This window comes from Phoxinus phoxinus (assembly GCF_949152265.1).
Source record: "Phoxinus phoxinus genome assembly, chromosome: 15".
NCBI classification, from domain to species: Eukaryota; Metazoa; Chordata; class Actinopteri; order Cypriniformes; family Leuciscidae; genus Phoxinus; species Phoxinus phoxinus.
Genome location: NC_136890.1, coordinates 28,881,557 through 28,894,867, shown reverse-complemented (window position 1 = coordinate 28,894,867; position 13,311 = coordinate 28,881,557). Strand labels below are relative to the sequence as shown.

Sequence of the window (13,311 nt, the reverse complement as noted above, 5' to 3'; positions counted from 1 at the left end):
TATTCCTGAAAGCACATACAAATAGTTTTGTTGTTCTTGTTTTTTGCATGATTTTTAATTATTATATATATATATAATTTTTTTTTTTTTTACTTTTAAAACATTGAGTGGTAGATACAGCTTTTAAAGAAAATGTACATCAGATCGAAAAGTAGAAGCCATAGCATATAATTTATTATAATTCACACATACTGTATAAATGTATTAAAATTTTGTAGTTTTTTCAAGAAAATATATATTTATTTTATAATTACATCGTTTATTATATTTTTTTATATTGCATTATTTTGTATGATTTTATATATATTTACTCAATTATTTAATACATTTAAATGCTAAACACTATTATAATAAATTGATTTTAAAGAAAAAAGTTATATTATATATATATATATATATATATATATATATATATATATATATATATATATATATATATATATATATATATATATTTCTTTTTTATTTTTATTTTTTTGTGCATTTATATAAATGGATGTTAATAGCAGGTATCTTAACCTTTCTATCAGATACATAGGCATCATTGTTTGCACTTAAACACAATGAATATTTTAACACCAGAAAGATGCGCTTGCCTGAGAAAAAGCAAACAGCTTACAACAGAAATGCTATTTTTGTGTTCTCTTTTTACAGATAATACAGATATGTCATACTTTTAGCTGATGGACCGCTGAGACACAACATAAAGTCTGGTTGCCTTTAATCTTTAATCATGACTGTGCCTCGTCAAACCTGTAAAACTTTCACACTGTGCTCTTATGTTTAATGCTAACCTCCTTTTTTTTTTAATACCTTCTTTAACAATAAATAAGTCTGCTCAATGTTATGTCTGTGTGGTGGTGACTTATTTATCATAAAGGAGAAAGCGTGTCTGGAAGGATGACAGTCTCTCAGCTGCTATTTCATGCTCTTCAGCTGTTATTAGGGTGGGACAGCTGGATATCGCATGGCTTTTACAGATCTACCATCCTCAAGGTATTAAATGCAGGTGGAAGTAAATTTCAGTGCAGAAAAAGCGTCTGCTTGTCAAGTGGGGCAGGGCAGAACAGCTAAATGCATTTCCATTTCATGTTTGCATTCATCAGCAGTGGAACATGAGTCACTGTGTGCATTGTGCATGCTGCTTCGAGTTAAATTGAGATGTGATTTACTCCCTGGCATAAAAATGCAGCATGTACTGTTCATTGCCTCTTAGGCACCATTGTGCTCTACTTTTCATTTTGACTAGATGATGTGATAGCCGGCTTTCAGCTATTTCCTCATTTGTATTGTTCATTGTATTCAAGAAACTGTGACTTTGTAGTGTAGCATGCTTGAACACGTTGAACCGTGACGCTCAATGCTTACTGTTGTAAATCAGCACTGTCCCCTGTGTCTTTATCTTCAATTAGTTTTGTATGCAATTGGATGTCACCCCTACATGTGTTTCATTGTGCTATGTCAATTCAGGTAATTGTGTTTAAAGACAACATGATGGCAATAGAATTCACAATGCATTTGACTTCATAATGCAGCTTATTTCTATGTAAAACAGTATGTTCAATGGGAAATTATGTCAGGTGGGACTTGACTGTGTGCTGTGGGATTTTAATGAATTGTTATGAAGGGGGTTTGGTTATGAATGTTTCTTTTTAAGGAAATAAAACAAGACCAGGGACATGTGTTTCAGAAGTAAATAGTTACATTTTTTATATGTTGTCTTTTAACACACTATGAACAGTGGAAGCACATTTGTTTATTCTCAGTCACTAGTCGGTCTGGGCGATATAGGGAATATCCATAATATATATCACTATTTTACAGGTGAAATAAAATTGTCATGTTAGAAATATTTTTTTAATGTTATATTATCATTTAATTAAAACAAATATATAATCAATATATTTGTATATTATTTTATACTATTAAATATAGTATACATATTATAAATATTACTAAATGTCAATATTATGTTTATAAAATATAATGATATCTAGAAATGTTTATATATATATATGTTACATTGCTTAATGTTAGTTCTTAATGTTAGTTAAAGTTAGATTAATGAATAAAAGCAAATTCATTGTTAGTTCATGTTAGCTCAGGTCCATTAAATAATATTAACTGATACAACTTTTGATTTCAATATTGTATTAGTAAATATTTAAATTAACATTAACCAAGATGAATAAATGCTTTAATTAACATTAACCAAGATGAATAAATGCTTTAGAGGTTTTTTTTAAACTAATGTTAACATCTGGGACCTTATTGTAAAGTTTTACTCTATGGTATACACACACACACACACACACATATATAGTCCCCACCCCCTCCGAATATATCAATATCAAATATAGTCATTGCAATATCGCCCAGCCCTAGGGTCTAGCTAGCATTAGCATGTATGTATGTGTGTTTGCTCTCTTTCATTCTCTCTGTTGCTCTGCATGTGTTGTCACAGTAGCGCTGCGGACTAAATCCAGCCCTGGCCGTGCTGTTTTGGGTTGTAGTCAGGGAGTATACAGCAGCTGTCTCTACTCTGTGGTTTGTCCTCCCCCTCGTAAGAGACAGAATGTAATTTCATCCCCACCCAACAGATGGAAACACCAGCTCCCTGATCCTCCCTGATGTTCTCCTGAATCTGTGTTTACACGCAGACTAATAATCCGCAAATAATCTGACCGATAGCCCATCGGAATGAAAATCCCTCAAGTACAGAACAGTTAGGGGGGAAAAACAATTTCAACTTGATCTGAATAAATTAAGATATTGGGATCCTGCTTCTGATTTTCCATTTAATAAATTTAGCAACATAAGAAAGCTTTTTTGGGGGATAATTTTAGATACACACTGAATCGACTTTCTTATTCAATCAGCTGACAGAACTCGAAAGCTTCTTGTTCTTAAGATAACGTGACACTTGATGCTGCTCTTGAACGGCTTTGCTCAGAAATTAAAGTTCAGAATAAATGTAACATGCATGTAAACATGTTTTAATCGTGCTGCAGATTTTAGGGAACATATAAACAGTACATTTGGAATCTGTAGTCGGATTGAATTTAATTTGGATCAAGGACAATTTGTGCATATAAACATAGAGGATAAAAGTCACATTTAATTTCACAAAAGTAGCTTTTTAGCTCAAAAGTTACTTTTTCAAGTATTTGAACACTTTCAAGTTGTCAATTTTGTGTGTGTGTGTGTGTGTGTATAAACTACAACAATTTTTTTATATTTTAAATATTGTAGAATATTATGTTTATTATTTTTAAAAATCAATATCACTTTTCCCCCCTTTTTTGTGTTTTGGTGGTTTTAAACATTTAAAAGCCCTTAAACATTCTGTTTATTTTCATGTTTAAATTACATTTTGAATCCCAGATTTCATTGTTGTCTCAGACTTTCTGACACCACTGTAATATCAAACATCTGTATCACTTGCAGATTTCGGCCCATCCTGAGTAAAAAATGTCCGCAATTTTTTTAAATACTGTATCTACAGCCAGTGCTGGGATCATATGTGTGTCTGTTTACTGTGTTAGCTCTAAGCATGATCCCGCTGAGCTCTGAAAGCAGGTGGGCGGCAGTGTCCTTTTGCTCTGTTATGGATGGAGTGTGTTGTAGATTTGCAGGACAGGCATGGCGTACCGCCCACCAGCGGCGCTCAGAAGAGCGAGAGGAGTTCTGTTAATGCACTGGACATGCACTTAGATCACCAGCAGACCACACAGTAACTCTTTTCTTTTTCCCCGGCCGTCACTACTTCTGTCCTGCTTTCTCTTTCAGGGCGATGCTTCACTTTCCTTGCTCTGCGTCTTGGTGGTTTCACTCGTTTTCAAATAATTCCTAACTTCCCTGGACAATGTAGAGCTCTAAAATGAGAAATTATAGGAATAGTTCACCCTCATGTCGATGTAAAAGACTTTCGCAAAAAAAATTAATGATTAGAAGAATATTTGGTCAGATAACTGTGACAATGATACAATAAAACATAAAAAAGTAGTTCATATGAGTCAGACCAAGACTTACATTTTTATTTAATGATAATCTGTTAATTGACCGATTGAACTATTATACTGCATGATTCTTTCACGAATCGACTGATCAGGTTCTCCGTTGTCTTACTGACTCTGTGATTTGGTTGCAACGATTAGTTAACTACCGGTACTCAAAAATGAATCAATAAAGATGTCTTAAAGTCTTCAAAATCTCTTTTAACTCAAGAAAGTCAGTCATACAGGTTTAGAATGACGTGAGGTTTCCGTTTTATTTATTTTCTATTTTTTGGGGGGTGAACTGTTCCTTTTAACAATCAAAGTATCTTTAACGTATGCAAGCACTAGCTGCTTTTCGCACACACATCTGCTCTCCAAGGCAGTTGCTGTAGATGTCACTTCCTCTCTGTGCTTTTTCTCTACCTTTCTCAGGGTATTCATAATCACACCTGTCCAACACACCTTCTGCCTCTGTATAACACTGCTATTAGTCTCTTCATGAAAGCTTCATACAATTCTGGACATTTGAGTCATGTTGGCATTGTAAATCTCCATGATTTGGGTCAAAAAGGCTATCCTGTGGTCAAAATCACAGTATACTGTATATAAACAGAAATGATTGTTATAACGGGGCAGATCTTGGCAAATTAACACCAAGTCGACAGTAACATGGTGGTTCGTTCTCTGTGGTTGTGGGTCCATTTAATTCTGTCTCTCCTGGGCCTCGTCTCTTTTCTGTCCAGAAACTAACAGAAGGAAAGTCCGTCTCTTCTCATTGTAGACTTTTGTTTCTTTCAGATATTTCTGAGATGGAGTCTTACCATTCCTACTCGCCTCAAGATGACCAAAGGTCACGTCAATCCGACCTTTCCTCGCACTCTTCTAATGACGCAGCGCGAGAGAATGCCAGGTGCGCACAGCTTTAAGATCAGCTCTAGATATTTTCAACACACATTAGGGATGATGGATAATACAGTAGCTCTAAAAAGTATTTGGACATTTAAAGGGATAGTTCACCCAAACTAGCAAATTGGCTTACACAAAGATATTTTGTAAATGTGTTTTTTTTTATCTGTGCAATGAAAGTCAAGTCACCTTTATTCATATAGCACTTCATACAATACAGAGCTTCAAAATTATAAACTGGACGATAATGATGCAAACTTCATACAGTATGAGATAAATTTCAATTATTCATTCATTTTTGATGTAGCCTCGATTTTTGTGAATTTTTTAAAATATATATTTTGTATAAAATGTTTAGTGCAGTGCATTTATTTTACAGTAAACTTAAACTTCTGTAACTTTTTTTACCCTTTAATTTTTGGAAGTGCTTTTGATTTTCTTTTTTACAAAAGAGACTAAGGTCTGTATTCCAAAGCGTTCATGAATTACAGCCATTTAAGTTTGAATAATGTGCGTTTATGTTATTTAATGGCATTTTTTTTAAAGACACTGCAAATGCACCTTTCAGTCAGAATATTTTGTTAGCTCAAGACATTCAGCAGCAATTGTCTAATGTTAGTGGAATATGTGTATTTTCAGTCAGAAACTGTCAGATCAAAACCAAAATTTATCTGTTGTTGCATTTATTTTTAGGGAGGACCCTCAGAGCCGACTCGCAAAGCCCACTGTAACATCCTCTCCTTACAAAACTCCAGAGGAGCCGCTTCCAGTCCAGGAGGAGAGAGCAGAACCTCAAGAAGAAGAGCCACCACCACGTAGGAACATGATTCTCTGTATAGCCCTCATAGTTTGATAGTAGAAAAAGATCTAAACTTTTGGTTTATAGATGAATTATGGTTTGATACCCTCTGGCAGAGGATTAGAAATACTTGTCAATTGTCAAATGAGAGTATAATTGGCTTTGCTGACCAAATAAAACCAGACGAATGGTTGTCAGAAACGTTGAAACTGCAGCATTACATACAGTAGGTTAAATGTTTTGACCCTCACGGATGTTAGTGATTCAAAAATCACCAAAACTCCTACAAAAGAAAACATCTGTCATTACTTCTGACATTTACCATTTGAAGTTTATTTAGAATAACTAAATGTGTCACTAAAAATAGTATGCAAAGAAAACTGCTACCCAATTGCAATGTCATAAGAACATTATTTGTTTATTTTGTTTTATCTTTTAAATAAAATGTATGCTAAATACATGGTAGGTTCAAAAGTTTGGGGTCAGTACGATTTCTTTGGTAGAAGTCTCTTACCCTCACCAAGACTGCATTTATTGCTCCGTAGTGTATTTATGATTTTGATTTTCGGGTCTGTCTGCTTGCAGTTGTTTCAGAATTAAACTGATGCTAAATAATTTTTTGTTCAATGTGCAGCAGCATTAAAGACAACACCCAAGATCCTGCTGAGACCGAGCCCAGAGGACGAGGCCATTTATGGGTGAGTGGATGCTGTGAATAACCCGCAGGTTCAACCCTCCTCATGCATGATCTTATTCACTGAACTAAGATCTTATTCACAAGCTGTAAACCTGAGGACTCACTGAGGGCTGAGTTTAGATCTGTAGATGGGGCTGGAGTTCAGCCCACACAATATTGTAATCACGATTATTTAACATGATTATGAGTGGGCTATATCACCAAAACCTTAGATGAGTCATTTATTTAATGATAGCAATATATATCACGTATCTATTTACTGGAAATAAGGTTGCTGTGATATCTAAATTTTAAAAAAACAGTGCAATTTCACAATTTTTCATACTAATTTTTCTCTACACATATTATTTTCTCCCAACATTTTATATATACTTAAGACATAACCGACTGGGTTTTGCCCAGCATGGACATATTTTTGCATGTATTGACCATTTAGCCATTTAGGAACGGAATGAGGCATAATAATTGTTTTATTTCAATTATCGTATTTTCATAATCGCTGGAAGCCGAAATCGAAACTCAATTTTGATTAATCGCACTGCCCTACGCATTATACAGACCAACGCTCCAAAGCACCAGCGCACTTGGAGCCGTTTGTCTGTATATCTGTTTTTTTTTTAAGTAACAGTTCACCTCACCCAAAAAAAACGTTCTTATCTTCTTATTATTGTTAATAATTCATATATATAAAAAAAGATTATTAAAGAGGACCAATTATGCTTTTTCACATTTTCAACTTTCTCTAGTGTGTAATGTTGCTGTTTAAGCAAGAAAAAGGTCTGCAAAGTTACAAGTCATAAAGTCACTCCAAAGGGAGTTATTCTCTATATCACTAAGCACTGTTTCTGAACTCCTTGATACGCCTCGACTGTAGTCATGAGTTTTCTTCTGGAAACGTACATGTCACAATATTCCTCATTTAAATAATTCCTACCCTAGGCATAAGCAAAAAAGGGGACAAGGCCTGGTTGAGTTGCGTTAGTAGTGTGCTAAAACTAAGGGCGTGACATTTCAGAAACAAGTTGGAAGCTGATGACCAATCGCAATACATTAATCCAGCCAACCAATCAGAGCACATTGCACTTTTCGGAAGGAGGGGTTTCATAGGCTATGTCTGGACTGTCAGTCCAAATCCAATTTTTTGCATATCCTTTTGAATACAAGTGTGAAATGTGATTTTTTTTTCTTCTTCAAATTCATTTCAAACTACATTCATATGTGGGTTGAAATCCTATTCATATAGAATTTCTGGAAATCGGTTTCAGTCGGACTCCTCTGATCGGATTTCGTGTGGTTTATGTGACTTCCTCAAGCCACGTAAAATGTAAACGTCAGACGTTGTTATAGAAAACATGCTGACAGTTGCTGTAGAAACAAGGTTGTGTTGTCGCAAATTGTCGGATGAGCAGAAAATGACAATATAACAGAGACATGTTTTGAAACAAGCGGAGACGACAGCTTGGAATAAAGCCACACACACCAGCCTCAGTTTCTGCCGCTGCTTCAGAAAACACAGTAGTCCAGAACAGCGGCTACATATTGTCATGTTGTAAATAAGACAACATCTGTATTGCAAACCCCTCCATGTTTTGGTGGTTGTTGTTGTTTTTGTTGTTGTTTTCGGTGTATGCCTACCTACCAACATAAAATCATTGCCATAGAAACCAATGCAGATATTCCGAAAAACAAGAGAGCGGCATTGACACACAAATCGTATCTGAACAGTTGAGATACACAATGTGGACGTCAATAATTTTTGATCAGATTCCGATCGATAAACAAATCGGATTTGGACTGACCGTACGAACGTAGACAAAGAGACAGGATCTAAACAGACGGTGAAGAGAGATGCTGCAACAATGTAAAATAATGTGTTATTTGAACATTCAAGCATGAAAGCCGATTCTAATAGACCCCAAAAACAAAATCAAGACTTTGTAATGGCATAATATGGACTATTAAATTTTGAGGTGAACTATCCGTTTAAACTGTCACACTGCTGGAAGAGCGGACAGGAAGACAAAGCACAGAAAATGAAACCGAGATGGGGGGTCATCTGCATCACAGCCTCACAGACGAGGTGGATCCTGCTGCAATATCTCTCTCTCTCTCTCTCTCTCTTTTAATCATCCTCTCCGTCAGCTCCTCCATATTCATGAGGAAGAGGCAGTCTGCTGCTGCTCGTATCCACTGGGAGAGGTTATTTTCGTGTCCTGCACTTGCTTACAGAGACGCTTTGCTTTAAGACTAGAGACTAGAGAGTTTGTTTTTACCTGAGCACAGGATGAGAGAGGTGCTTTCAGCTGGAGAGCAAGACATGACAGTGCATTTGGTTTTTGGTGTGTTTGGAAAGGATGAATGGAAATTGGATCATTTTTAAGCCTCTGTTTTTTTTTCCAAACATCTTATTTGGGGGTCTTTCTATTAAACGGGTTCCTGTTGCATTTCTTGTATTAACATTTCTATCAGACAATTGAGATCTCAAACTAAACGAATTTAAATGAATATTTTGAGTTAGAATTTAACTTAATGCCCTTTGTAAACTTTGTAACATTATAAATGTTTTTACTGTCACTTTTGATCAGTGTAATGCGTCCTCCAGAATAAAAGTATACATTTCTTTCAAAAAATTAAAATCTTACTGACCTCAAACTTTGAACAATAGTGAGTTGGAAGGTGTGTGTGATTAACATACATTTGGAGTCTGTCAGCATTTTTTTATTTATTATAATTTCTTTTTTGATGGGAACACAATGGCTACTGAGTCAACATTATAAATTACCTATAATGTCTACAAATTCATTAATCAAAATTACTATTTTACCATTTTAATTTATTTAAAATATAATTAAATTATTTTATTTATATATATATATATACAGTATATATTAATTATAAAAATTAAAGATGTTGGCAAATACCTAACCCTCGTTCTCTTTTTTAGGCCCAACACAGTGATGGTGAGCTTTCAGAAAGGAGAGAGTGTTGGACTGAGGTTGGCTGGAGGAAATGATGTGGGAATATTCATAGCAGGAGTGCAGGAGGGCAGTCCGGCTGAAGAGGAAGGTCTCCGCGTAGGGGATCAGATCATGAAGGTACAAAATCAACATTTCTATTGACATCATGGCACTTACTAATGTCCAGATCATTTTAGTGGCCTTCTATTGTTTTTCACGAATCAGAATATAGCATCATGAATAATTCATAATAACATGGTCTTATTCATGGAGTTGTAAGAAAGTGCCAGCCATTGAACACTACTTAAAGGGAATATATTTTACAGTTTTTTTCTGAGGTTTACACCTGTGAGGTTCACAGGTTTTCTGCATCATAACTATAATTGATTTATTACCATTTTCCATGCTCTCTTCAACCCTTAGAATAAAACAAGCTGTTTGTATTACTGTATCTTTAAATCTTATGAATGTAAATTACATCTCTTATGATTCACAAACCTTATTATGCTTATTATATGGTATTTTTCAGAAAAAGCCTAGGTGGATTAGGGAGATAGCTTTAAGTTAACATTATATGTATATAGGGGTGGGACGATACAGGTACCTCACGATTCAATTCTGTGGCGATATGTGGTCCACGATATGATAATATCACGATTCGCGAACGATATCTACGATATTCAATATATTGGAAGAAATTTCATCAACGATATATCACGATATATGTGACTGAAAAGAAAAAGAAGGAATAAGGAAATTTTATGCATTTATTAATGCCAACATTTCCAACATTGTACAAAGAAATATGCATTTGCATAATAACTCACTGCCTTGACGATATCCATATGGGGCTATACCTCAGTGGCAGCAACCATACAGCATGCGCATACACTGTCACACACACACACACACTCTCTCTCTCTCTCTTGTTTTTTTATGTTAAACGGAATGGCTACTGTTCTCTGCTTTTCAACAAATTATTTGCACACACATTCTGTCATTTTTCTATCTGAAGCTAAAGCTATTGCCTGCAACATTGAAAGCTCCGGTCTCTGTGTTTAGCGCGAATGCTCACGTGATTGCCGCCGGCTCGGGATAAAATTTGTGCAGGACAGTCGTGCCGTGTACCAGCTGCTTTGACACGATTATCAGTTTAACTGACTCGTAATGTGTGCAATATCTCACGACCTCCCGAGTGTCCGAACTCGCACCGTGTACGCCCGCCTTTACTTTTGTTCTTCACCGGCCGCTGTTTGCACCGCCACTTTACCCCTATTTACTCGAACAGCGCCCCCCGCAAACAGAATGGTAGATATTGGGCAGTGACAGTGACACAGACAACGGGTAAATTAATCATTTTGTGTTGTAATAAAATATCGATATTGGGCGTTAGTGTATCGATTATTTTTTGCGACAGAGAGCACAACAATATATTGCAATATCGATTTTTTTCCCCACCCCTACATGTACAGTTTTCCAAGATCCTTTTAGGCGAAGAGAATGTGCTTTGAATTTGATTTGCATATGCCACATTTCCTTTTCAACTGTATGTGCGTTTTATCTGTCTCTCCCTAAAGGTGAATAACGTTGACTTTCGGGGCATTGTGCGAGAGGAGGCCGTGCTGTTCCTGCTGGAGATCCCGCGGGGTGAGGTCGTGACCATTTTGGCACAGAATAAAACTGAGGGTGAGAGCAAGAGTACATGAGCCTCGCTCACACCACACACATTAAACACACAAAAACACAGCAGTATTATTTTAGTTTTATCATAATTTTATTCATTTTTTTAATTAGATTTTTATATTTATATTTTCATGTGTATTTATAATTGTATTAGTTGTTGTTTTTAATATTGCTATTTAGGTTTAATTTATTTTCATTTCCATTTTAGTTTTCATTATTATTATTAATAATTATAGGCCTGGTTTCACCAATGGGGCTTAGATTAAGCCAGGATTATTAAGCCATACATTTCTGTATGTGTGAACAGGCCCTGAAGTGCTCTTTCTTCATTCTTCCCTTCCCCCTATACACACAAAGCCTGTCGAGAGGCTTCGGCTTGTTGCTCATCAGTACAAAACCAGTTGTAGCCAGTTTTGGCTCTTCCAGGGACCGCCGTGTCAAGTGTGGTCATGTGCACACATGTACAAACATACAAAAATCTTGATTTTCATGTTTGTTCTCTTGTCAGTAATGTGAGAAACTAAAAGAACCCCTGTGCTGAATGTTTATTGGTTCAACCCCAGTAGAGAAACTTTCAGAAAAAAGTCCAACCAAAAACAAGTTCCTAATCCCATCGCAATACGGCGGGACGTCAGCAGTGACCCCTACTGTTGGAATTGACACTACTCTCTCTATCCCTCCTTTTCTGCTGTCATGCCATCCTTCCAGCGCATTCACTCCCTGTCTTCATCTCTATTTCTCTCATTCCGCCTCTCCTCGGTGTGGATGTCTCATGGGAAAGCGAGGACTGGCACTGTCAGGGGTTGAAGCTCATTTGGTCTGAGCCGAGTCAGATGTGGTGTCAAAGCTTTAATCAAGAGGGTGACGGGCGGCACCACTAGAGGAACTCTGACCGCTGTTCATTTTATCCTGAAATGACACTGAATCACCCATTTAAAATTCACAAAGGAAATTCATTAACAACAGAATTCATTTACAGCTTTACTTTTGGAGAGAGTGAGAGATTGGTAGACTGAAAATCATGTTTAATTAATTAATTAATGCATTTTATTTTTGTCTATTTGTATTTTATATTTATGTATTTTTATTTTTACATAACCACTTGAATTTTATTATTATTTTATAAATTTTGATCCATTTATTTATTATATCTATTTATAATTTGTTTATCTATTTTGTGTTTATATTCTCTTATTATATATTTTATAGTATGTTTATTTATGTATATTTATTTTTACAGAACCTTTTGATTTATTTATTAATTTTTATCTATATATATCTATATCTATATATATATATATATATATATTTAGTCTCATTCTTCTGATTGCAATTACATGCACTTTAAATGAATCCCAAAGCATTGAGTCTGAGGCATGTTTGGGAGCTTATGTCTTTGTGTTGTGTCCTAGTTTATGAAGACATCTTGGTATCCGGTCGAGGGGACTCGTTTTTCATCCGGACCCATTTTGAGTATGAGAAGGAGCTGCCTCAGTGTCTCGCCTTCTCCCGGGGGGAGATCCTCAAGGTGGTGGACACCTTATACGACGGCAAACTGGGAAACTGGCTGGCCATCCGCTTGGGCAAATTCAACCAGCTGCTGGAGAAGGGCATCATTCCCAACAAGAGCAGGTGAGAACGGAAAAAGATGGAGATTAAGATTATTTGCCTGAGATTAAAAGCTATACATATCAAACTATGCCGAAGCTAAACTGTTTTTAAGCCTTTAACCCGGAAATAGTGCAAACGTTGAATTGAATTAGTTACCGGTAAATGTTATCAAAACCCGATAGCAGACTTAGCACAAATGTACAAATCATTGGTCTATAATGATCCATCTCTCTCTTTTTCTACTCATAACCCTTTCTCCTGTGCCGATCAGAGCGGAGCAGATGGCAAGTGTCCAGAACACACATAAGGGCTCAGGAAGTGACAGAGCCGACTTCTGGAGACTACGTGGTCAGAGGGCGGCCAAGAAGAAAGACCTGCGGAAGAGCCGAGAAGAAAATTCTGCTGCTGTCGCCACACGATTCCCTGCCTATGAGAGGGTGGTGCTGAGAGAAGGTGTGTGTGTGTATACATACGTGTGTGTGTGTAATATTTTGAGCAATTTACTTATCATTTACACAATAAACTTTCTCAATAAGATGATGACTTCTTACACACAACATTATTCAAATCTCTTAGCTGACCGGCCTAATACCGCTAATGAAAGTCTGTGCAGCTGAGAATTTTTTAATATGTTTGAAAAATGGGCTCATCATTGAGAGA

General features: G+C 36.0%; 1 protein-coding gene across 6 annotated transcripts in view; it reads left to right on the top strand.

The window, feature by feature from the left end:
- The window catches only part of tjp2b (tight junction protein 2b (zona occludens 2)), a 93,529-nt gene that overhangs the window by 69,236 nt on the left and 10,982 nt on the right, over positions 1 to 13,311 (top strand). For all 6 annotated transcript variants that reach the window (XM_079637169.1, XM_079637171.1, XM_079637172.1 and 3 more), the window contains 7 exons: positions 4,797 to 4,908; positions 5,598 to 5,719; positions 6,338 to 6,401; positions 9,345 to 9,495; positions 10,935 to 11,043; positions 12,453 to 12,672; positions 12,923 to 13,104. In XM_079637169.1, the coding sequence (XP_079493295.1) occupies positions 4,797 to 4,908; positions 5,598 to 5,719; positions 6,338 to 6,401; positions 9,345 to 9,495; positions 10,935 to 11,043; positions 12,453 to 12,672; positions 12,923 to 13,104 (960 nt within the window). The remainder of the gene's footprint in view (positions 1 to 4,796; positions 4,909 to 5,597; positions 5,720 to 6,337; positions 6,402 to 9,344; positions 9,496 to 10,934; positions 11,044 to 12,452; positions 12,673 to 12,922; positions 13,105 to 13,311) is intronic.